Source organism: Mirounga leonina, unplaced genomic scaffold, assembly GCF_011800145.1.
Source record: "Mirounga leonina isolate KUSES-001 unplaced genomic scaffold, KU_Mleo_1.0 Mir_488, whole genome shotgun sequence".
Classification (NCBI taxonomy): Eukaryota; Metazoa; Chordata; class Mammalia; order Carnivora; family Phocidae; genus Mirounga; species Mirounga leonina.
The window spans coordinates 1,994,048-2,014,158 of NW_023270777.1; the positions used below are offsets into that span (position 1 = coordinate 1,994,048).

Below are 20,111 nucleotides of genomic sequence, written 5' to 3' on the forward strand. Positions count from 1 at the left end.
GGGGGGGGGGGGCCTTGCTCTGCGGGGAGCCTGCTTCTCCCTCGCCTGCTGCTCCCCCTGCTTGTGCTCTCTCGCTCTCTCTCTTTGGCAAATAAATGGATAAAATCTTTTTTAAAAAAATCTTCCAATTAGCCATTTCATGTATGCTGTCTGTTTCTTGCTGGGTACCTGATAACACCATCACTGAGCTGAAATTTTTCATTTTCATGCAGTCAATTTCACTAAAATTTTTTTGGCTTTTGGGTATTTGCTTTAGAGGTCTTATTTATGAAGTCCTTCTGTACCCCTAGATAACAAGACTATCCTTCCTTCTTTTTTTTTCTTTTTTTCTATTACTTCTGTACTGTACTTTTATCTTTTCTATTTAGATCTTGAATCTATCCAGCATCCACCTTTGTATGTGATGTTAGGTATGATGAGTGGGGAAACAAAGGCAGAAGAAGAAATTATTAAATTTCCTTACTATTTACAGCCCATTGACAAGTCTTAAAACAGGCAGAGTGACCTTCCTCTAGAGATTCAGCTGCCTCGATGTTGACACTTTGCTAAGGGCAAAAGGCAATCTTAGCCCAACCCCCAGGATCCTCTAAGTCTACTTTAACATATAAAAATTCCTTTGGAAACTTCCTTTATCTCTACCCCCCAGGATACAACTTGGCAATCACCCCCCAAGCATATGACCCACGATAGACATCTGAAGGGGCTCGTGACTCAGGTTTTATGAGACGGTCGGTCATAAATGACCTTTTCCCAAAAATAGCCAGCCCCCTCAGGGTCCTGGAAACCTTGCTTCCAAATTCCTTAGAGACCTAACACTACCCCTAACCCCTCCCAACTTGAAAGTTTATAATGGGCCACTCCTCATGACCCCGGCTGCTCTTTTCTGCCCACGGGTCCTGGCACCATGCTTTAATAAAACCACCTTTTTGCACCAAAGAAATCTCAAGAATTCTTTCTTGGGCGTCGGCTTTGAACATTAACGTCTTTCCTACATCAAGACACGGATTTTTTTTCCCTTCATGTGGAAAACCAGCTTTCCCAGCATCCTTCCTCCACCAATTTGAGGTGTCCATTTACTGTATATTAAGTTCTAATTTGTGCATATTCTGTCTCTGAGCTCCATCTTCCATACCACTGGTCTGTTTTGGTATTGTTACCATATCGTTTTTACGACTATGCCTTTGTAATATGTTCTAATGTCTGGTAAGTCTGGCTTCCCTTTCTCCTGATTTTTGCTTCCTTTTTTCCCCAAATTGATTTTTATCTTTCTCTCTCTCTATATATATTTTTTTATTTTTATTTTAAGTAATCTCTACACCCCCACTTTCTATATTTTTGAAAAAGATTAAGTTGCTTTTACAAATCCAACTGAAATGTGTATGTTATTGCATGGAATTTATATATTACCTTGGAAAGAATTTTATTTTTGTCTTGTATATTCTTTGTAGATTGAAGTGTTGATAGCTGACCAATGCACCTGCCAAAGCTTCTTGTTAGGTCTAATTGTTTGTTGATGGTGTTGACTTTCCGGGTAAATGATCGTGTTGTGTTATCTCTTCCTTTCCAATTCTTACACCTCCAATGCCTTTTCCTGCTTTCTGCAGTTTGGTCAGGATCCCCTGATGGTTGTAAAACAACAGCACTAATAATAGTGGGGAATAAACTTCTAATTGACCCCAATCCGCAGTCTCCCCCTTACGGTACACCAGGAGTCAGCAAACGTTTTCTGCAAAGAGTCAGACAGCAAATATTTTTGGCTTTGCTGACTTTGTCCTAACTACTCAATTCTACCTCTAGCCTGAAAGCAATCACAAGCAGTATGTAAACAAATGAGCATGGCATGTTCCAATAAAACTTTATTTACATTCGAGTCCCAGTGGAGTCACCAAAAAAACAAAACAAAACAAACACCTTTATTTACAGGGGCGCCTGGGTGGCTCAGTAGTTAAGCATCTGCCTTTGGCTCAGGTCATGATCCCAGGGTCCTGGGGTCGAGCCCCACATCGGGCTCCCTGCTCAGCGGGAAGCCTGCTTCTCCCTCTCCTGCTCCCCCTGCTTGTGCTCGCTAGCGCTCTCTCTCTCAAATAAATAAATAAGGTGTTCACCTTAATTTACAAAAACATGTGAGGGCCACCATTTGCTGATTCCTGTGCCACATCAGTAAAATCCCCTTGCTTTTAGCTGAAATCTGACCCCCTGGAGTATAGAGTCCACTTCTCAGCCCCATTTGGGGCTGTTGCCTTGGGACCAGTTCTCATCGAAGAGATGCAAGCTGAAGTGCTTCCAGAAGTGTCCTCACAGAGAGGTACTTTTCTCTGACTCTTTTCTCCTTTCTCTTGCCTGAAAGGTGTCGTGGCTGGAGCGGGGCAGACGTCTTGGAAGACTGACAGAATCTATATAGTGAGATTGTAGCTCAACAAAAAGAAGTAACTGAGGTCCTAAAAAAGGTTGCCAAGCGCTTTTTCCACATTATGCAATTTTGTTCTTTTGTACTCCATTGGTCTTCTGTAATCCCTAAGTCTATTTTATTAATAGATTTTTATTTTAAACCATCTCTTAATTCTTTCTTTTTCCAAGTTTTTATTTAAATTCCAGCTAGTTAACATATAGTGCAGTATTAGTCTCAGGTGTAGAATTTAGTGATTCATCCCTTCCATACAACACCTGGGCTCATCACAAGTGCCCTCCTTAATCCCCAACACCTGTTTCACCCATTCCCACCCACCCCGCCCACCCCCACCCCCGCGTGACCATCAGTTTCTTCTCTAAAGTTCAGAGTCTGGTTCTTGGTTTGTCTCTTTTTGTTTTCCCTTTGCTCATTTGTTCCATTTCTAAATTCTACATATGAATGAAATCATTTGGTATTTGTCTTTCTTTGACAAACATGTGTTTTTGTTTTTATTTATTTGAGAGAGAGAGAGAGAGCACAAGAGGGGGGAGGGTCAGAGGGAGGAACAGACTCTCGGCTGAGCAGGGAGCCCGATGCGGGACTCGATCCCGGGACTCCAGGATCATGACCTGAGCCGAAGGCAGTCGCTTAACCAACTGAGCCACCCAGGCACCCCAAACATGTTTTGTTTTAAGATTTTGTTTATGTGGGGCACCCACTCCCCCTGCTTGTGTTCCCTCTCTCACTCTCTCTGTCAGATAAATAAATGAAATCTTAAAAAAAAAAAAAAAGATTTTGTTTTTTTATCTGACAGAGAGAGAGCACAAGCAGGGGGAACAGCAGAGGGAGAAGGAGAAGCAGACTCCACGCTGAGCAGGGAGCCCGATGCGGGGCTCTACCCCAGGACCCCCGGATCGTGACCTGAGCCGAAGGCAGCCGCTTAACTAACTGAGCCAACCAGGCGCTCCTATTTATTTATGGGGGGGGAGGGGCAGGAGGGAAGGGGAGAGAATCTCAAGCAGACTCCCCACTGAGCAAAGAGCCTGATGTGGGGCTTGATCTCATGACCCCAAGATCATGATCTGAGCTGAAATTAAGAGTCAGACGCTTAACCAACTGAGCCACCTAGCCTCCCCAACGTATTTTTTTAATACATCATTTGATTGGGTTTGCTAATGACTTATATAGGAATTTTATCTTTCTGGTCCTTATAGTGGAAATCTCTATTCAAAATTTGTTAAAACTCGCTTGATGGCCCAGTATTTGCTCATTTTTTTAAATGTCCCAGTGTACTCGAATAGAATACATACACTGTGGTTGATGATTTGTTAATAAATCCCTGCTTTCTATTCTGAGGGGTTTTGTTCTTTTTCAAGTCCCTTGAGTTGAAACTTAGCTTATTTCCATTCAACCTTGTTTTTTATTTTTTTATTTTTATTTTTTAGATTTATTTATTTATTTGAGACAGAGAGAATGAGAGAGAGAGAGCACATGAGAGGGGGGAAGGTCAGAGGGAGAAGCAGGCTCCCTGCCGAGCAGGGAGCCCGATGCGGGACTCGATCCCGGGACTCCAGGATCATGACCTGAGCCGAAGGCAGTCGCTTAACCAACTGAGCCACCCAGGCGCCCCAACCTTGTATTTTAACAAATGTACTTCAGTCTATATACCTTTCCTCCCGAGAACTGCTTTAGACCATCCCACAATCTCAGTATGTAGTGCTCTGCTCGTTCATTTCTCAATTACCTGACTGCTTCACTTTTATTTTCTCTTATAGTCAAAGTTATCTGGAAAGATGGTGAGCCCTTCATATGCTGATAGATCTGTCTCTGTCTCCACTTTTGTGTTCATTCAATGTTTGCTGATAATCCAGTGAGTGTCTGCAAAGTCTTAATGTGTTCGTTCCCGTGAACCATCCTGGGTTGTGGATTCCGTTTATTTGGGGGCTTCTCTGCCTCGCTCCTGGTTTTCTGGCTTTCTTTGCAGGTTTAGCGGTTCTCGGTGGTAGGCTCATCTTCATGTTCACTGTATTTGTTGCCTGTCTGTGGATACTACCTCTGTCCACTGTAATGCACGCAGCGGACACCAGTGAGTTTCATTCAAAGCCTCTGAAGCACTGGACACATCGGGGTGACTCTGGTCCTAGGGGAACTGCTGCAGGTGCGGCGGTCCCCAGCAACGGGACACCTTTACCGGGGAGACTCAGAACAGGAGCCCTAACTCCCATCCCTGTAAGCACCAAAGCCCATGGGGTTCTCACCGGGCCCCGCGGCCTGCCCCAGGCTTCCCACCAACCAGCCCACTCCCGATTCCTAATGCCCAATAACCAGACAACGCATGGCCCGTTTAGAGTATTTCTGGTCTTTTTACTCCAAAAAAGGATGACCATACGCTGCAGGCTGCAGCAGGTGGCAGGGGCTTCGATCTCCCCGCCCCGCCAAACGCGATCGTACGTTCCTCAGACGGCGTCTTTCCCCTTCCCTCAAAACCCTGGATGAGCCATCCCGAGACAGTGGAGGAGCACCCCCGCCCCCGACGGGAGGGTCACGGGGCAGGTGGAGGCACGGAGGAAATAAATTAGGGGAGAGGAGGCTCCTAGCGGGCCGGCTCGCGCGCGGTCTCGCACACCCAGCGGTAGGGTCTCTGGCACACGTCGTCGTTCCAGCGGCCGTCGTCGGTGAAATGCGCGCAGTCCTCGCCTCCCCCGAGCCCGTGGCCGTACCAGTCGTCCGGCTGCTCGGGCCTCCAGTTCCTGCGGAGACGAGCGGATGGGCGCCCCCCCGGCCCCCCCCGGCCCCCCCGGCCCCCTCCGGCCGAGCCCCGGGGCCCCGGGGGCGCGCACACTCACTTGAAGCTCGTCTCGTAGTCCGTCCCGTCCACCCACTTCCAGAGCCCACTCTGGTCGGTGAGGCCCATCCAGGTGTTCACAGGACCCATGTGGTGCTGGACAAACTTCTGGGGGCAGGGGAGGGGTGGTGAGCGCTCCCCGGAGCCGCCAGCCCCGCCCCTGCGCGCCAGCCCCCGGGCGCTCACCTGCTCCTCCCAGGAGCCCACCACCACCAGGTGCGCGCCCTCCAGCTGGCAGTACCGGTCCGCCTCGGCCCAGGACTTCCCGGAGCGGGAGAACCAGTAGCAGCTGCCCCCGTGCTCCAGCCAGTTGACCGGGCAGCAGGCCCTCGCCGAGCCTGGGGGGCCGGGGAGGGCGGGGGCGCTCAGGAGCGGCCGGCGGGGCGGGGGGCGGCCGCGCGCGCGCGCCCCCGCCTCCCCCTCACCGTTGCCGTGGAGCACGGCCATCTGACAGCTCAGGCTTCGCAGGTCCGACACGAACTGCTTCACGTGCAACAGCAGGCCCGCGTGATCTGGGGGGCGGGGGGCGCGGGCGGGGGCGGGGGTCACTCGCGCGCGCCGCCACACCCCTGGGTTTGGCCCGAGGGGCCCCGCGCAGCACACCCGCGGGGTCTCTGACCTTCGCTCAGGTCCTGCTTCTGTTTCTCCAGCTGGGACTCCAGCGACTTCATCTTTCTGCCCACACTTCCTCCTGGGGGAGACACCTGCTCAGCGGCCCCCCCACCCCCGCATCCCTAGCGTTCCACGGCCCCCCAGCCCCAGCCCCGGGCCCCCTCACCCTGGCTGCTCAGGGCCTTGACCTCGACCTCGGCGCTCGCTGTTAAGTTGCGGAAGGTCTCTCTCAGGGCCTGCAGCTCCGCCTGCAGCCTGGAGTCTGGGCGGGGGAGGGGGAGACGGTGTGCAGTGGGCAGAAGGAGGGGGCCGCGTCCGCCGTCGCGGAAGTCAGCCCTCTCCCACCCCTGCCCACCCCCCCCCGCCCCAGCCCCCGGCGCGGCTCCCCTCCCAGCCCACTCCCAGGGCACCCACTCTGGGATCCGATGACACAGACAACCACCAGCAGCAGGAGGCCGAGGCCCAGGGAGAGCCGCAGGAGGCAGGGTCCGGAGCAGAGCCGCCGGAACAGCGGCTGCGAGGCGGGTGGCCCTAGCAAGAGGGGGGGGCATCGCGGTCTCAGGGACACAGGGGCAGCCGGGCAGCTCTGGGGCCGCCGGACGACAGCGGGCTAAGGCTCCTCTCCTGGACGAGGAGGAACCATAGGGATTAAGAAGTCCGGGTGGTTGGGGACCCTGAGCGGCCAGGGGCAGCTGGAGGGGGGCCCCCAGCTTGGCCCCGCCCCAGCCCGCGCGGGCCCTGAGCCTCTGCTGACACCTAGTGTCCGGCCTGTGTCACAGACGCTGATGAGCCTCTTCGAGCCTAGAGCTTGCCGGCCGCAGCCCGAGGAGTGGGTGGGGGGACGGGGTCGCTGCCCCCAGCCCACCCCAGAAAGGGGAGGAAAGGGGAGGAGGTTTCTTCCTCTCCCCATGAACCCCACTGCCCTGGCTGGGCGCAGGGACAGAAGACCGAGCAGCCAGAGCCCCCCGAGTTGCCCCCACCTGCAACCCTCCCCCTACACCCATCCCCAAGGCCCCTCCTGCTCAGCCCAAACAGCATCCCTGCTCGCAGGAGAAAGAAGGGGGGCTTGTTTCTGTTGGATGGGGGCCTCATCCTCCTTGGATACTTGGTCCCTTGGCCTCCTCACCGAAGTCTGACCCCTTGACCAAATGGCCCCGGGCACCTGGGGCACTCACGCTCATACACACTCACACACGGGGCCAAGGCTCACCAGGTGTTCGAGGGAAGAAGGGGGACCTAACACCTCCCGGTCACTCCTGGGCCCCTGGATCCGCACCCCCCCCCCCAAGCTCCTGAGCAGTGGGCGTCGTGCGTGGCAAGGCTCAGGAGGCCTGCGGAGGCCTGGGAGTCCCGTCACAGAGAAAGGGGCTCCAGCCCCACAGCCTCCACGTCCCCCAAGAGGGGACGGCTCAGACCATCTCCTGGTGAGTGGGGCAGACCCAGGGACAGGGGCAGGGTCACAGGAGGAAGGGGGAGCTGAGGCAAGGGTTCAAGAGCCACCTCACGCTCACTTTTCAGAACTGGAAGGAAGCGTCCCCTTACCTTGTCGGAGCTGATGGTCATTGTCCTCGTTGTCCAGATGCTGAAGATCTTGATAGTCATTTGTCATGGTAGGGTTGGCTGGACCTGGGCCTGGGACAAGGCTGGGGTTAGGGCTGAGGCTGGGGCCCAACGGAGCCAGGCTGTGGGGTCCAGTCCGTTTCTAAGCGATTGGTGGCTATAGGAAAACATTCTTTCTCCCATTCGCTCCCAGGCCTGACATCCAGACTTCTTCCTCTGAAGTTTTCCTGCCCAGCACCCCCCGCTCCACTCGTCAGTCCCGGTCCCCTGCCCTTCCTCCCCTTTTACTTGCTGACGGTCTTGAGGTTGGTTCCTGGATCCCTCAATGCTGTGCAGATCCTAGGCTAAGAAGGGGGCTGAAGCCTGGAGGCTTGGGATGCACGGACAGCCCTGGACGGTGGGAGGGGAGGGAGCAGGGTCCATACGAGGGCCCTGAGCGCTGCGTGTCTGCGTCTGCCTGTGCGTGTGCGTGTGTGTGCGCGCGTGTGTCCCAACACTCGGAACCTGGCATCCCCAGTGCCCGGGACTTTGGACAGTAAACAGAGGTGAAAAAGGATTTGGAACTCAGGGGATGTGTGGAGTGGGAGTGGGGGATGGGTCGCCCCTGCTTTCCTCCCCAGGGAGGGGGAGTCGCCTGGTCTGTCCCTCTCCCCCTCACGCCCCTGCCAGTCACCCCACTAATCTCTGCAGGATTTGGGATGGGGAGCCAGTCCAGAAGGCGCCCTGGGAGCATGCACCCTGCCTCCTTTCACTTCCTGCTGCTAAATTTCTCAGAATTGTTGGTGTTTCCAAATATCCCTGACCAGGAAGAGGGGGCCTCACGCTCTGCTCTTGCCCAATCCGGGCTCTGACCCTGGCATCTGAGCCTGGGCCCCAGCCTCCCGTGGAGGTTCAGCGGCCAGGCTCTCCAGGCTCTCGGGCTTGGGGCTCGCTGGCTTCACTCTCCCAGGGAGCAAAGTCCTCCAGGCAGCATGGGGGTGGTGCGGGGAGAGACAGGTGAGCAGTTTTTTCCCACCCCAGCTGGGATTGGTGCCAACAAGCTCCCATCGGCTCCTACTGTGTGCCCAAGGCTTCTCATCAGGGAACTCCTCTCATGAACCCCAGAGCTTAGTCCCATTTGCAGATGAGGGAACAGGCCCAGCAGGTAAGAGCTTACCCAGGGTTATAAAGTGCAAGGAGGAGCAGAGGGAGGTCTAGAATGTAAGCCTTCCGGCTCCAGGAACTGTGCTCTGTCCCCAAGCCACACCCAGAACCGGGATCCCATGCCATCACCACGGCGGGGCCCTGGGCTCTGCGAGAAGCTAAAGCGCAGACCCTCACAGCCCCACGGGGGTTTCAGGGAGGAGTGTGTTGGTTTGAATTATGCTAAACTGGGAATTGGGCAATAGTAAAGATGTTAATTAGTCTCGCTTTAGGCCCCACATGAGAGGGTGTGCAAACCTTATGTTACAGTCATTTCAGTGACAGAACTAGACTTTATTATGAGAGTTTCACATTATATGAGACCTTAGGAATGTGGTCCTTGCATGAAATATGAAAGGCCTGGGCGCACCCTCATCTGTCTGTGTCCTGAAAAGCCCCCTGTTGTTTGCACGCACTGGGACTGTGGCCAGTCATCTTGGGGACTGTGGGGCTGTGAGTTTAGCATCCTCTGATATCATCACTCGCAATCTGGTTTATTCAGGCAAACAAACCTATGCTGCTTTGAGCACAATAGTAGTTAGTTTTGCAGAAGCAGTGACTGGCGTTAAGCATCTGCCTTCAGCTCAGGTCATGATCCCGGGGTCCTGGGATGGAGCCCCGCATCGGGCTCCCTGCTCCGCGGGAAGCCTGCTTCTCCCTCTCCTATTCCCCCTGCTTGTATTCCCTCTCTCGCTGTGTCTCTGTCAAATAAATAAATAAAATCTTAAAAAAAAAAAAAAAGAAGAAGAAGAAGAAGCAGTGACTGGGAGGTAGCACAAGAGGGCTTCTGGGTAACGGAAACACAGCTTCTCGATCTGGACCCCGGTTGCATGGGCGTGTTCCATTTGTGAAACTGAAGAAAGCTGTGCACTTCGGATTTATGCCTTCCTCTGTTTGCATGTTACACTGGAATACGATGTTTCTGAAATCTGGTTTTTACCTGTAACCACGAACCCCAAACCCACTGATAAGGGAGCAGGATGCAGATCGGAGCTGACAAATGCTCTCCAAAGCCAATAGCTTTAGAATGGGAGTCCGAGGTGATAAAACAACGTGAAGAAAGCCAGACAAACATGATACACTGACCGACCGGGCCACTAATTTACAAGTGAGGCTCCTGCAAAATACCAGAGACAGTCCGAAAAAACGAAAAAGTAGCCAGAGAGAAAACGACGCCACAATGGTGGTGTGTTTATGCTGAGAACTCACCCACCCCTTACATTTATTCCTTTAATAATACATATCTTGGGGGCACCTGGCTGGCTCAGTCGGTAGAGCCTGCGAATTTGATCTCAGGGTCGTGCGTTCGAGCCCCATGTTGGGCGTGGAGCCTACTTTAAAAAAGGAGAATATACATCTTAAATTATGCTAGGTCTTCAGGGACATAGAGCCTCACGTGTTAATTCTCTACTGCTGAGTAACTAAGTATCACAAACTTAGTGGCTTAAAACACAGTCCAACTGGGTCCTCTGCTCTGGAGAGATCAAGGTGCTGGCAGGACTGTTTTGGTTAATGGAGGCGAAGGAGAAAAAGAACATGCTTCTAACATGTTCAGGTGGCTGACAGAGCCCAGTTCCTTGCAGCTGTAGGACTGAGGTCCCCCCTTCCTTGCTGGCTGTGGGCCAGGGGCTGCCCTCCTCCCCTGCGGGCCACCCACGCTCCTTGTCACGTGACCCCTCCATCTTCAAAGTCAGCGGCAGCACGTGGAATCTTTCTTCTGCTTCAGATCTGACTTCCTCTACGCTTTTATTTTTTTTATTTTTATAAAGATTTTATTTATTTATTTATTTCAAAGAGAGAGTGAGCACAAGCATGAGCTGGGGGAGGGGCAGAGGGAGAAGCAGACTTCCCGCTGAGCAGGGAGCCCATGTGGGACTCAATCCCAGGACCCTGGGACCATGACCTGAGCCGAAGGCAGACGCCTAACCAACTGAACCACCCAGGCGCCCCTCCTCTATGCTTTTAAAGGGGCCCGTGTGATTAGATTAGGTCCACTTGGAAAATCTTTTCTTAAGGCCATCATATGGTCATATATAAGGTCAACTACCTATAACATAACACAATCATGAGAGTGATAGCTCATCGTATCCAGGTTCCAGGGATGACAGCGTGGGATCTTGGGGGCCACCCTTAGAGCTCTGCCGACCAAACTTCACAGAGTGACCCCACCCCCTCTGAGTACACTTCCCTGCGGGTTGTGGAGCTCATGCAGAGAGCAGTCCAGGGAGGCTGGGCCGGGAACCTGGCACTCCCACCTCCTGCACAATCAAGAAAGGCTCTGGAAAGGAGCTCTATCAGGTCAGCCTATAAAAGCAGGTAGGATTTCATCAGCAGTAATGAGCAAGTGACCCCAGGTAGAGGAGAGAGCAGTCCAAGAGATACGACCTGAGAGGGAGTGGAGGCCACCCAGAGAGCCTTGGATCTCAGGTGGCTGATCTGGGAATGTTATTCGGAAGCTCAGCGTCTCCAATGTGGGGAACGTGAACCCCAGGGGGTCACAAGATCATCCACTGGGAGTGTGGCAAGAAAATATTAGCAAGCCACTTATATACATTTGTATCCTTAGTCTTCAGACTTCTACTCCTGTTAGTGACTTGTTGCAACAAGGTGGTCCCTTCACAAGCTAGCAACTTAAAACATCTCGCTCTGCTCCTGAGGGCCAGGAATCTGGATAGAGCTGAGCCCCTTGGCTCTGGGGCGGGTCTCTCATGAGGTTGGAGGCCAGATGCCATCACGCCTACTTTCCTTTGAAGACTTGGACCAAGGCTGCAGAAGCCCCTGCAAGGTGACTCCCCACAGCTCCTCACCACGTGGGCCACCCCGCAGGGCTGCTGGGTGTCCTGACAACAGGGCAGCTGGCTGCCCCCAGAGCCAGGGATTCAGGGAGCCCAAGACAAGAGCCACAATTTCTTCCCCTCAGAGTTAACTCTCCATCATTTCCACAGTATCCTTGTGGTGACCCGGGTCAGCCCCGTGCAGTGCAGAAGGCATGGCTCAAGGGTGTGAATGCTGGGAGGTGAGAATAATTGGAGGCTGGCAACATGTCTAGAATTAGTAAATGGGTGACTATATATTGGGGGACGTGCTCGACAACATTTTACAGATGGGGCACCTGAACAACAAAGTTTCAGACCCTGGCTGCAGGCTCCAAGACCCATGAAGAGTTGCAGGCAAGGCAACTTGCCTCAGGTGTGGCCCTGCAATGAAGCGTGCCCCATGAGACACGGTGGGAAGGAAGAAGCCAGGACAGTCCCTGCTGATGAAGGAAGCAGAATAAAGATCCCCAGCACGACCGGTCCGAGGGGCCCGGGACTGAGCCCAAGCGCCAGGCTCAGACTGCCAGGGAGAGAGGGGGAAAGGCCTCCAATCATGGGGTGAGTCAGAAGAAGGAAGTGCTTCGGGGCAGGGGGGACGCCCCAGAGAAGAGAGGGAAGGAAGGGCGCTGAAAGCTGGGGGATCCCCAGGAAGGGTGTCAGGGCAGGGAAGCCGAGCAGCAGAATGAGAGCCGCTCTGAGATCTGAGCTCACCTCGCCCTTATCTGGAGAGGGGCTTTAAGGCCCAGCTCAGAGTTAGTGCCGAGGTTAAATGAGAGGATGGGTGAAAAGCGCTTAGCACAGGGCCTGGGACGCACTAGATGCTCCGCATATGCTAGCAATCTGGATTCTTATCACTAGCAGCGCAGCCAGCCGCAGCCGAGAGAGTGGGGCTAGCCCCCCAGGGCCTGTGAATGCGGGCAAGGAGGAAGGCTGGGGTCAGGACAGCCGAGCACATCTGTCCCCATCTCTGGGAGGGTGGTCAGCAACTCCCCTGGGGCAGAGCTGGGGCCTGGCGTGTTGGCTGAGTGTGCAGAAGACGTGGGTGCTGAGCCCCCTCAGCCTCCGCCTACCCCCTCGCAGAGCACTTTCAGGTTTGGGATGAGCCTCCCTGGCCCTTGCCCCCGGCCCCCTGGGGTCTGGACTGCCACTCACATTCTCTGGCTGCAAAGTCAGCACCTGGAAAGCCTCTCGAAGAGGTGACTGAGCTAATGAACAGAAGGCTCAGTGCTGACTTTCCAAAGAGGGTGCCCCGTGGCTCCCCAAATCTAGGAGAAGCTGAGCAAGGCCCAGGTGGAGATGAAGCGGGAGAGGTTAAGCGAGTGGTGCACGGGGTTGGGGGCTCAGTCCTGGGAGCCCCCACAAGGGAAGAAGTTCCCCCCATAGCCCCTGCTGCTGGGTGAGAACTTTCTCCGCTCTGGCTTCTCAGTGTTGGGCCAGCCAGGATTCTGGGACCCGGGACCCGGTGCACATTTTCCCACCTTTTATTTAGAGGTGTACGTTTAGAAACAATTACAACGCCCCGTTTGCGCGTCTGGGTGGCTCAGTTGGTTAAGTGACTGCCATCGATCGGCTCAGGACTGGAATCCCAGGATGGAGTCCGGCATCGGGCTCCCTGCTCAGCAGGGAGTCTGCCTCTCCCTCTGACCCTCCCCTCCTTGTGCTCTCCCTCGCTCTCATTCTCTCTCTAATTAAAAAACAGTAATAATAATCTTAAAAATAAATAAATAAAACGCCCCGTCTCCAGGTTTTATTTAACTGAAGAACAGACCACGAGGCCAACGGCGATCATGGGCCCCACTTCCCAGCCGGGGCAGGGCTGTGTGCCGAGGACCTTGGGTGCGCCGCGCCTTTATTCCTCGCGGCAACCCAGCGAGGTCGGCGGCGGTTCCCGCTTTGAGCTCGAGGAGCCGAGGCTCACACAAGCTGCGCTCTGAGCCCGGCCCCAGCGCCCGGCCACCTCCCTCCTCGCCGCGCGGCGCCGCCCGCCCGGCTCTCTAGCGCCCCCTGCCGCGCCTTCGCGCCACGTGCAGGGCAGCCCCGCCGCGCCCACCTGCCGCGCGCCGCCCGCTTTGCAGGGCACCTTCTATCAGACCCACGAACCGCTCGCTTCTCTGACCCCCTCGCCTCTGTTGCCTTCCCCCCGGCCCGCTCCACCCCGGTGACCTCCTTGTGTCCTCCGGCACCCCCAGCTCCTTCCCGCCTCGTCCTTCCTCGCACTCTCCAGCCGGCACCCCAGCCGCCCCGCGCTTCCTCACCCTGCGGGCCCGTAATTCAAGCGCTGCTCCACGGAGACGCCTCCCTGAGCACCCCGTCTGCACCAGCGAAGACGCGCACGGCACCGCACGGCCGCTGTCTTTGCTGGCTAGGGCCATCATCATTTTTGTGATCTGCATTCCTGCGCTTCCTGTCCCCACTGCGAGGACCCCAGGGTCCCGGAGGGCCAGGATACTGCACTCGCAGCACTTCAAACGCTGCTTGGCACCCAGGGAGAGCCAAATAAGTACTTGCTGAAAGAAATCGAGGGGGAGTGAAGAAGAGGAGCCAGGATTGGAACCCCAGTCTGCTTGGGAATCCAGTGCGCCTATCCACTCAAACATACGGTCTCCTTAGCCGGCCAGGGAAGAGCTCTTTATAGATTTGGAAGAACACACCACAAACTGCCAAAGCGCTTCCCTCTGAGGAGTATGTGGAATGAGATGGGGAGGGAACTTCTTTTTTTTTTTTTTTAACCATATGCATTTCTATATTTATTTGAATTTTTATAAGGTACATGTATTCCTTTCAGAATCTAAAAAGTGATGCATGCAGAATTAGGTGATTCTAACCCCTTTTCAGTGAACTCTCCTTAACCCCTTAGATCCAGACACGTTACCTTGCACACACCTTCCTCAGCTCACAGATTTCTCCCTCCGGCCGATGGCAGAGAACATCAGCACAGCCTCAAACCATCTGCTCCTACGCAGAACCAAGCTAAAAGAAGGATTATTTGAGAAACGTCCTTGGAAGCAATGCTTCTGCACCCAGCAAAACATCAGAGTCACCTGGGAGGTTTCCTGAAACGCAGACCCCCGGGGGCCTACCCCCAGGAGTCAGTGGGCTGGGTTGTTTAGAGCCCTGCACATTAGTTCCTGTGGGGCGATCCACGGACAGGACCACTGTCCTAGATCTCTAGCACGCTCCTTGGATCAGCTTAGGCCCTGCGGTGGATCTTTTTCGTCCAACTCGTAACTTCTGCACTGTTCCGGGCTTAACCATCTCAACTCTTAGCACCCTCCACCTCAGCCTCCCCCCTTGGGGCCCCTGAATCAGAGGGAGCCAGCAATGGTTCATGGATGCTGCAGCTGAGGTCTTCCCCGCAGGGGCCTATCAAGCATATGAACAGCGGCAGAAGAAAAGCCAGGAACCGATACCCTACACAGGAGCATCTGAGAAGCTTCAGCGAGACTTAGGGTCAGGAAAATCTGACTCCCTAAAAGAACCAGAGTTTTTTTGCTCCTTTATAAGAAAGAACTAGGTAGGGGTGCCTGGGTGGCTCAGTTGGTTAAGCGACTGCCTTCGGCTCAGGTCATGATCCCGGAGTCCTGGGATCGAGTCCCACATCGGGCTCCCGGCTCAGCGGGGAGCCTGCTTCTCCCTCTGACCCTATCCCCTCTCATGCTGTTTCTCTCTCTCTCTCTCAAATAAATAAATAAATAAAATCTTTAAAAAAAAAAAAAAGAAAGAACTAGGTAATGGACCGTTTCCTTTTTTGCCCTGTCTACCAGGAAGCTCAGAGAGCATATTTCCCCTCATAGCTACTGCATCTGTTTTGTTTTGTTTTGTTTAAATCTTTGGTATTGAGGTTCTATTCTCCTACCCTGATTATTGGCAAAGCTGCTTCGAATCTTTCTATAGAGATGAGACATAAAGAAATCTAGTAACGGCATTTCTTATCAACCAAATCTCTGTAAACCTCACTGCCAGAGCCCAGCTCTGTCCACAACTCTATGAACCTGAACCAAGAAAGTTTCTTCTATATTTTCCTTTCGAGAGCGTCATGCTACCCCAGACGGCCCAGAGGAGTGATCAGGGCTGGGCCAAGTTTGCAGGGACCCTATACCGGTCTGGTGTCTTTCTGGGTCAGTGACTTTGGACAGTGCCTCCAGCCCTTCCCAGGCCCATACTTCACTACTGACTCAGGGTCCCTGGTTTCAGGTTCCCTCCGAGACCCCTTTCAGGGCACTCTCCCCTTTCTGGGCTGGCGTGAAGAAGGATCTGACTACCAGGCCCATCCCTACGCTCCCACCCTGACTCCCTCCTCACCCACGTCCCAAATAACCAGGCCACACACCAGGTTTCAAGTATCTGTCTCTTCCTTTCACTCTCTCAAAAAAAATAATAAATAAATTGCAGAAGGCGGCAGCATTTCCAGTCTTCCCCTGGCTCCCAGATGCCCGACCCCCAACCCCTGCCCCCCACCCTCCCTCCCACGCTCCCACTCCCTAGACCCATCCCTCCCCTTTCCCCCCAAAAAAATAAAATAAAATAAAATAAAAAATAAATCCCAGGAAAAAAAAAAAGCCACAGTTAGACCTTCCACTCATGCAAACCAGCAAAGAAAAAAGGTGGGGGGCGTGTGGAAGGCAGGGGGCCCACAGCAGGGTCCCCCCACTTATCCCCCCAAAAAACCACCTTTGAGAAGAAAAAAAAAGGGAAAAAATAAATGCTAAACCAAGGGACCTGGGGAGTTCTGACGGGGGCAGGGGGGCCCCAGGCCTTGCCTCAGGAGAGAGAGGAGGCCTGTGGCCCTGCGTCCCTGCATTGGGGTGCTCCTTGAGGGGGCCCTGACTTCTGGAATGTGTGTGGGAGAAGGTAGGGGAGGGCAGGCGGCCCCTGCTGGGCTTGTGTGTGCGTTGGGGGTGGGCAGGGGCTCAGGTCCTCAGGAGCACGGGCTCGGGACCAGGAGCCCGGCTCCCCACCCCAGACCCCAGGTTCCTGGGGTTCTGGAGCCCAGTTCTGGGGTGCGGGGATACATGCAGGGGAGTGTCCCCCCTCCAGGGCTGGATCCAGTTAGAAAGGAAATAAATAAGAAGGGACGGGAGGGAGGCTAGGGGGCGCGAAGGGCTTGGGCAATTCAGTCCAGACCAAGGGGCCCGCATGAGGGAGGCGGGGCGAGTCCAGGCCACGCCAGGGCGGGAGTCAGAGTCTCTCTCGGGCCGGGACCCAGATGTAGGGGCCTGAGAGGTCCTCGATGACACGCTTCACCTTGTGGTAGATCTCCTCAAAGCTGTCGCCCTCCACGATGGCTGGGGGCGGGGGGAGCAGGCAGTGAGGCTGGACGCCCTCCGAAGAGAGCGGCGTGGGCCCAGAGCATGGGGTAGCTTTGCCTCAGACTCCAGGCCAAGAGCTGCGGGGCCGCACCCACCCAACGAGGGCCTCTTTCCAATCCATCCACCCGGCGCAGCCCCTCGGCAGAACCTGAGCGGGCGGGCGGGGCGGGGGGGGGGGCACGGCGGTCTCACCTGAGAAGCACTCTGTGAATTCCTGCTCCAGCTTGGTGGCTCTGTCGAAGGCTTTGCGGGCTTGCTCCTCTGTGATCCGCTTATTGATCTCTCTGTGGACAGCGAGAGAGATGCGCACCTGAGTGTGGGTCCCGCCCCACCTTTTACCTCCTCCGTCCAGGGACCCGACGTGGTCACACTATTTTCTCATTTGGAGCATGTAGCAGAACACACAATTCCCGATGTCCTCCGGGGTCGCGATGACCACCCCCCACCCCATGACCCACCCCAGCCGGGTGTGGCCACTCCGGGGACCTCTCCAGAGCCTCATCCTTCCAGCCTTCAGCCCCAGTGAAGGCACCAGACTCTAACTCCCAACAGCCCGAAGGCCCTGGCTCGTCCCAGCAGGTGTATGCCCCAGGGGCTGCTGGGAGTGGCAATGCTGCTCAGCCGAAGGCTGGAGAGGAAGGGAAAGGCCTGGGATTCCCTGCATCCTCTGGGCTCCAGCTCCAGGGGCAGACCCCCCTCGAGGGCTGCTGGAGCTGCTGTCCCAGGTTCTGAGGGGAGAGTTCAGCAGAGGCCTTCTGAGGCCCCGGGCCACAGGTGTGGGGGGCTAAAGGGGAGGCCCCCTGGGACCATACTCACAGCACATTCTCCAGGGAGCGGGGGCGGATGAAGATGGCGATAGGGTGCAGGTGGGCCGCCTGCAGCCGCCGCACGGCATTGGCCGAGACATCGAGGATGCAGTGCTTCCCCTGGGGGCAGGCAGGGTGGGCGGAGGGGCACCGGCAGGTGGCGGGCAAGGACAGACAAGAGGTACCGGGACAGGACACAGGATGTGGAAAAGTGGGGGATGGGAGGTTGGCCAAAGGGGCAGCGACATGGATGTGAAAAGACAGGTGAGCAGGGAGTCAAGGTGGGAAGGGAGTACAGACAGAGCGAAAGACAGAGAGAAAAAGGAAGGGGCAGACGGAGAGCAAAGGGAGAAGCCAGCACAGGAGGAGGGGGTTGGAGGGAACGAGGGAGGGGTGAGGGACAGGCAGGATGGGGGCCCAGAAGATGGGACAGAGCAAGGCCAGAGGGGCGGCAGTGAGCAGAGAGGGAGTGTGGAGGGCAGGAGCAGGAGAAAGGAAGGGGAATGGAGAGAGGAAGTAGGATGGGGGGGCAGACAGAGGACAGACAGATGGAAGAAACAAGGAGAGACAGGTGGGAGAGAGGAGAGGCAGATGGAGAAAGGAGCCATGGAGGGAGAGAGGGCAGGGTGGGGAGGGGGGGAAAGGAGGAGGCCGAGGAGCAGGAGAGGGGGGTGCAGACCCCCGGGAACAGGCCAAGGCAAAGGGCCACAGGGGGGCGGGACAGAGGGAGGGACCAAGTCGGGGAGGCCAAGCCACCAAGGGCAAGGCCAGGGGAAGAGAGGAGAAACGGGGCAAGGAGGAGGGAAGGGGAGAGGAGGGGACAGATGGTGGCGAGGAGTTTGGGGTCAGGCAGCGAGCGAGGGAGGGTGGCAGGGGGAGCAGGCGGTCAGACAGAGTTGCCCAAGAGGAGAAGGAGGCCGAGGAGGGAGTGGAGACCCAGCAGGGAAAGAGACAGAGAGAGAGAGAGAGTTAGAGAGAGCTAGGGAAGGCCATGGGGTGGGGAGAGGGGAGGAGGAAGAGGCCGGGCGCCCGCAGGTCCTACCTGCTCAGCCACCTCCCGCACGGACTGGACGCTCGTCCCATACAGATGGCTATTGTACTGGCCGGCCTCAATGAACTTGTGCGCCTGGATGTCCTTCTCCATTTTCTCCCGGGAGGACACGAAGTGGTAGTCCCGGCCATCTATCTCGTACTCCCGCTTGGGCCGCGTCGTGTCTGCCAGGAAGTCAACCCACCCCCCGAAGATCTAACCACCATCCCTCCAGCGGAAAGCCTGTTCCTTCGTGGAAGGCGGCTGCTGGGGAGACCAGGACTGCGGGGGGAGGGCAGCACTGCCGCCCCCAGCCCCCCTCCCCAGGGCCCCTCTCCCTGATCCCCAACCTGGGAGCATGAGGGCAGCTGAGAAGCACCCTGTGAATTCCTGACTTCACTACTCTGAGAACCCCGCTGTCCTCCTGCACCCCGGCCCCTGCGGCCGCTCTGCCTGAGGTCCGGCTGGGCCCCGCCCCCACCGCCCCGGGGCCCCGGCACTCACGGGGAACACAGGATCCGAACTTGTCGGGGAACTCGGAGAGCAGGTCATCATTGGCTCGGTCCTTAGTGGGCCCAAGGATGATGATGGGGCGAGCGTAGTGCACTGCGGACAGAGAGCCAGCTCAGGCGGACCGCGGGGCGGGAGCGGCCAGGGCGGGGGGCGGGGGGCGGTGGGGGGGTGCCGGCGCCCTCCCCCCTACCTGAGCAGCAGGGCTGGGACTTACCTTCCATCTGCGTCACCGTCTCGTAGCTCAGAACGGAGTCTTCTCGACCTAGTGGGAGGCAGGGCATCTGCGAGGGGCTCTGAGACAGGGGACTCGGGGCCCCGTGTCGCCTTCCTGAGGCTATCAAGAGAAGCTCAGGGCCCCCTCACCCTGGGCTGCCAAACTGACCCTACCTACCCTGTGATCCAGAGCTGGAGCCCCAATCCTGCGAAGAGAGAGCAGGCCACGTGGTTGGCAGAGTGCCGCCCCGTGAGGCCCCCGCTCCTCCCCCCCCAGCTCACTCCCCCCACCTACCTTGGCCTTTAACCTCGACCACTCGCGTCGTTCAACCCTGTGGTGGACATGGAGGGATGGGAGGGTAGGGAGATGGCCGGCGAGAGGCCCTGCTCCAAAGGCTCACGGGAGGGACAGTGCGCGGCGGACAGAGGCCGCGCCCTCGAGGCTGCCCCCCCCCCCGCCCCCACCACCTCTGGGACCTGAGCGCCTGCGGCAGGAGGGCTACGGCCCCGGGAGCCTCACCGCCGTTTGCTGGGGATGAAGCCGATGTCATCCGTCTCGCTGTCGGAGTGGACCCGCCGCGCCTGCCACCACTCCTCATCGCTGGCGTCGATCACATGCAGCACGTCCCCGAAGCGGAAGCTCAGGGCCTGGCTCAGGAAGCCGCAGTCCTTGGTCTTGTCATAGTCAAACAGGGCCCTGGAAGGCGGGCGGGCGGCCAGCGGTCAGAGAGCCCGCCCGGGCCCCCAGACCAGGGGTGTGCAGCCGAGCGCGGGGGCTGACGGCCCTCTGACGGCGGGGGCGGGGACGGACTGCAAGGAACCCACAAACTGCATGG

The 20,111-nt window shown here is 56.3% G+C and overlaps 2 protein-coding genes across 9 annotated transcripts in view; both read right to left on the bottom strand.

Annotated features, from left to right (window-relative positions):
- Positions 1 to 3,490: 3,490 nt before the first annotated feature.
- Positions 3,491 to 15,004, bottom strand: LOC117999987 (asialoglycoprotein receptor 1-like). The gene is made up of 10 exons (XM_034989431.1): positions 14,277 to 15,004; positions 7,389 to 7,478; positions 6,261 to 6,377; positions 6,013 to 6,108; positions 5,854 to 5,925; positions 5,660 to 5,746; positions 5,421 to 5,572; positions 5,236 to 5,342; positions 4,023 to 5,139; positions 3,491 to 3,801 (listed from the first exon to the last, which is right to left on the bottom strand). The coding sequence occupies exons 2-9, from the start codon at positions 7,453 to 7,455 to the stop codon at positions 4,983 to 4,985; spliced, it is 855 nt and encodes a 284-aa protein (XP_034845322.1). The 5' UTR covers positions 7,456 to 7,478; positions 14,277 to 15,004; the 3' UTR covers positions 3,491 to 3,801; positions 4,023 to 4,982.
- Positions 15,005 to 15,903: 899 nt separating this feature from the next.
- DLG4 (discs large MAGUK scaffold protein 4) overlaps positions 15,904 to 20,111 on the bottom strand; it is a 22,211-nt gene continuing 18,003 nt past the window's right edge. For all 8 annotated transcript variants that reach the window (XM_034989435.1, XM_034989434.1, XM_034989433.1 and 5 more), the window contains 9 exons: positions 19,796 to 19,972; positions 19,571 to 19,607; positions 19,454 to 19,481; positions 19,277 to 19,324; positions 19,054 to 19,155; positions 18,562 to 18,734; positions 17,530 to 17,639; positions 16,906 to 16,997; positions 15,904 to 16,689 (listed from right to left, as the gene is read on the bottom strand). In XM_034989435.1, coding sequence (XP_034845326.1) covers positions 16,583 to 16,689; positions 16,906 to 16,997; positions 17,530 to 17,639; positions 18,562 to 18,734; positions 19,054 to 19,155; positions 19,277 to 19,324; positions 19,454 to 19,481; positions 19,571 to 19,607; positions 19,796 to 19,972 — 874 coding nt within the window. In that variant the 3' untranslated portion in view covers positions 15,904 to 16,582. The remainder of the gene's footprint in view (positions 16,690 to 16,905; positions 16,998 to 17,529; positions 17,640 to 18,561; positions 18,735 to 19,053; positions 19,156 to 19,276; positions 19,325 to 19,453; positions 19,482 to 19,570; positions 19,608 to 19,795; positions 19,973 to 20,111) is intronic.

Bases quoted from the DNA above. Each gene is read 5' to 3' on its own strand.
- LOC117999987 (XM_034989431.1), bottom strand. From the start codon at position 7,455: ATGACAAATGACTATCAAGATCTTCAGCATCTGGACAACGAGGACAAT. The intron at 5,573-5,659 runs GTGAGGGGGAGG...CCGGCCCCCCAG, and splicing joins GGCCGTGCTCCACGGCAACG to GCTCGGCGAGGGCCTGCTGC. The intron at 5,140-5,235 runs GTGAGTGTGCGC...TCGTCTCCGCAG, and splicing joins GACTACGAGACGAGCTTCAA to GAACTGGAGGCCCGAGCAGC.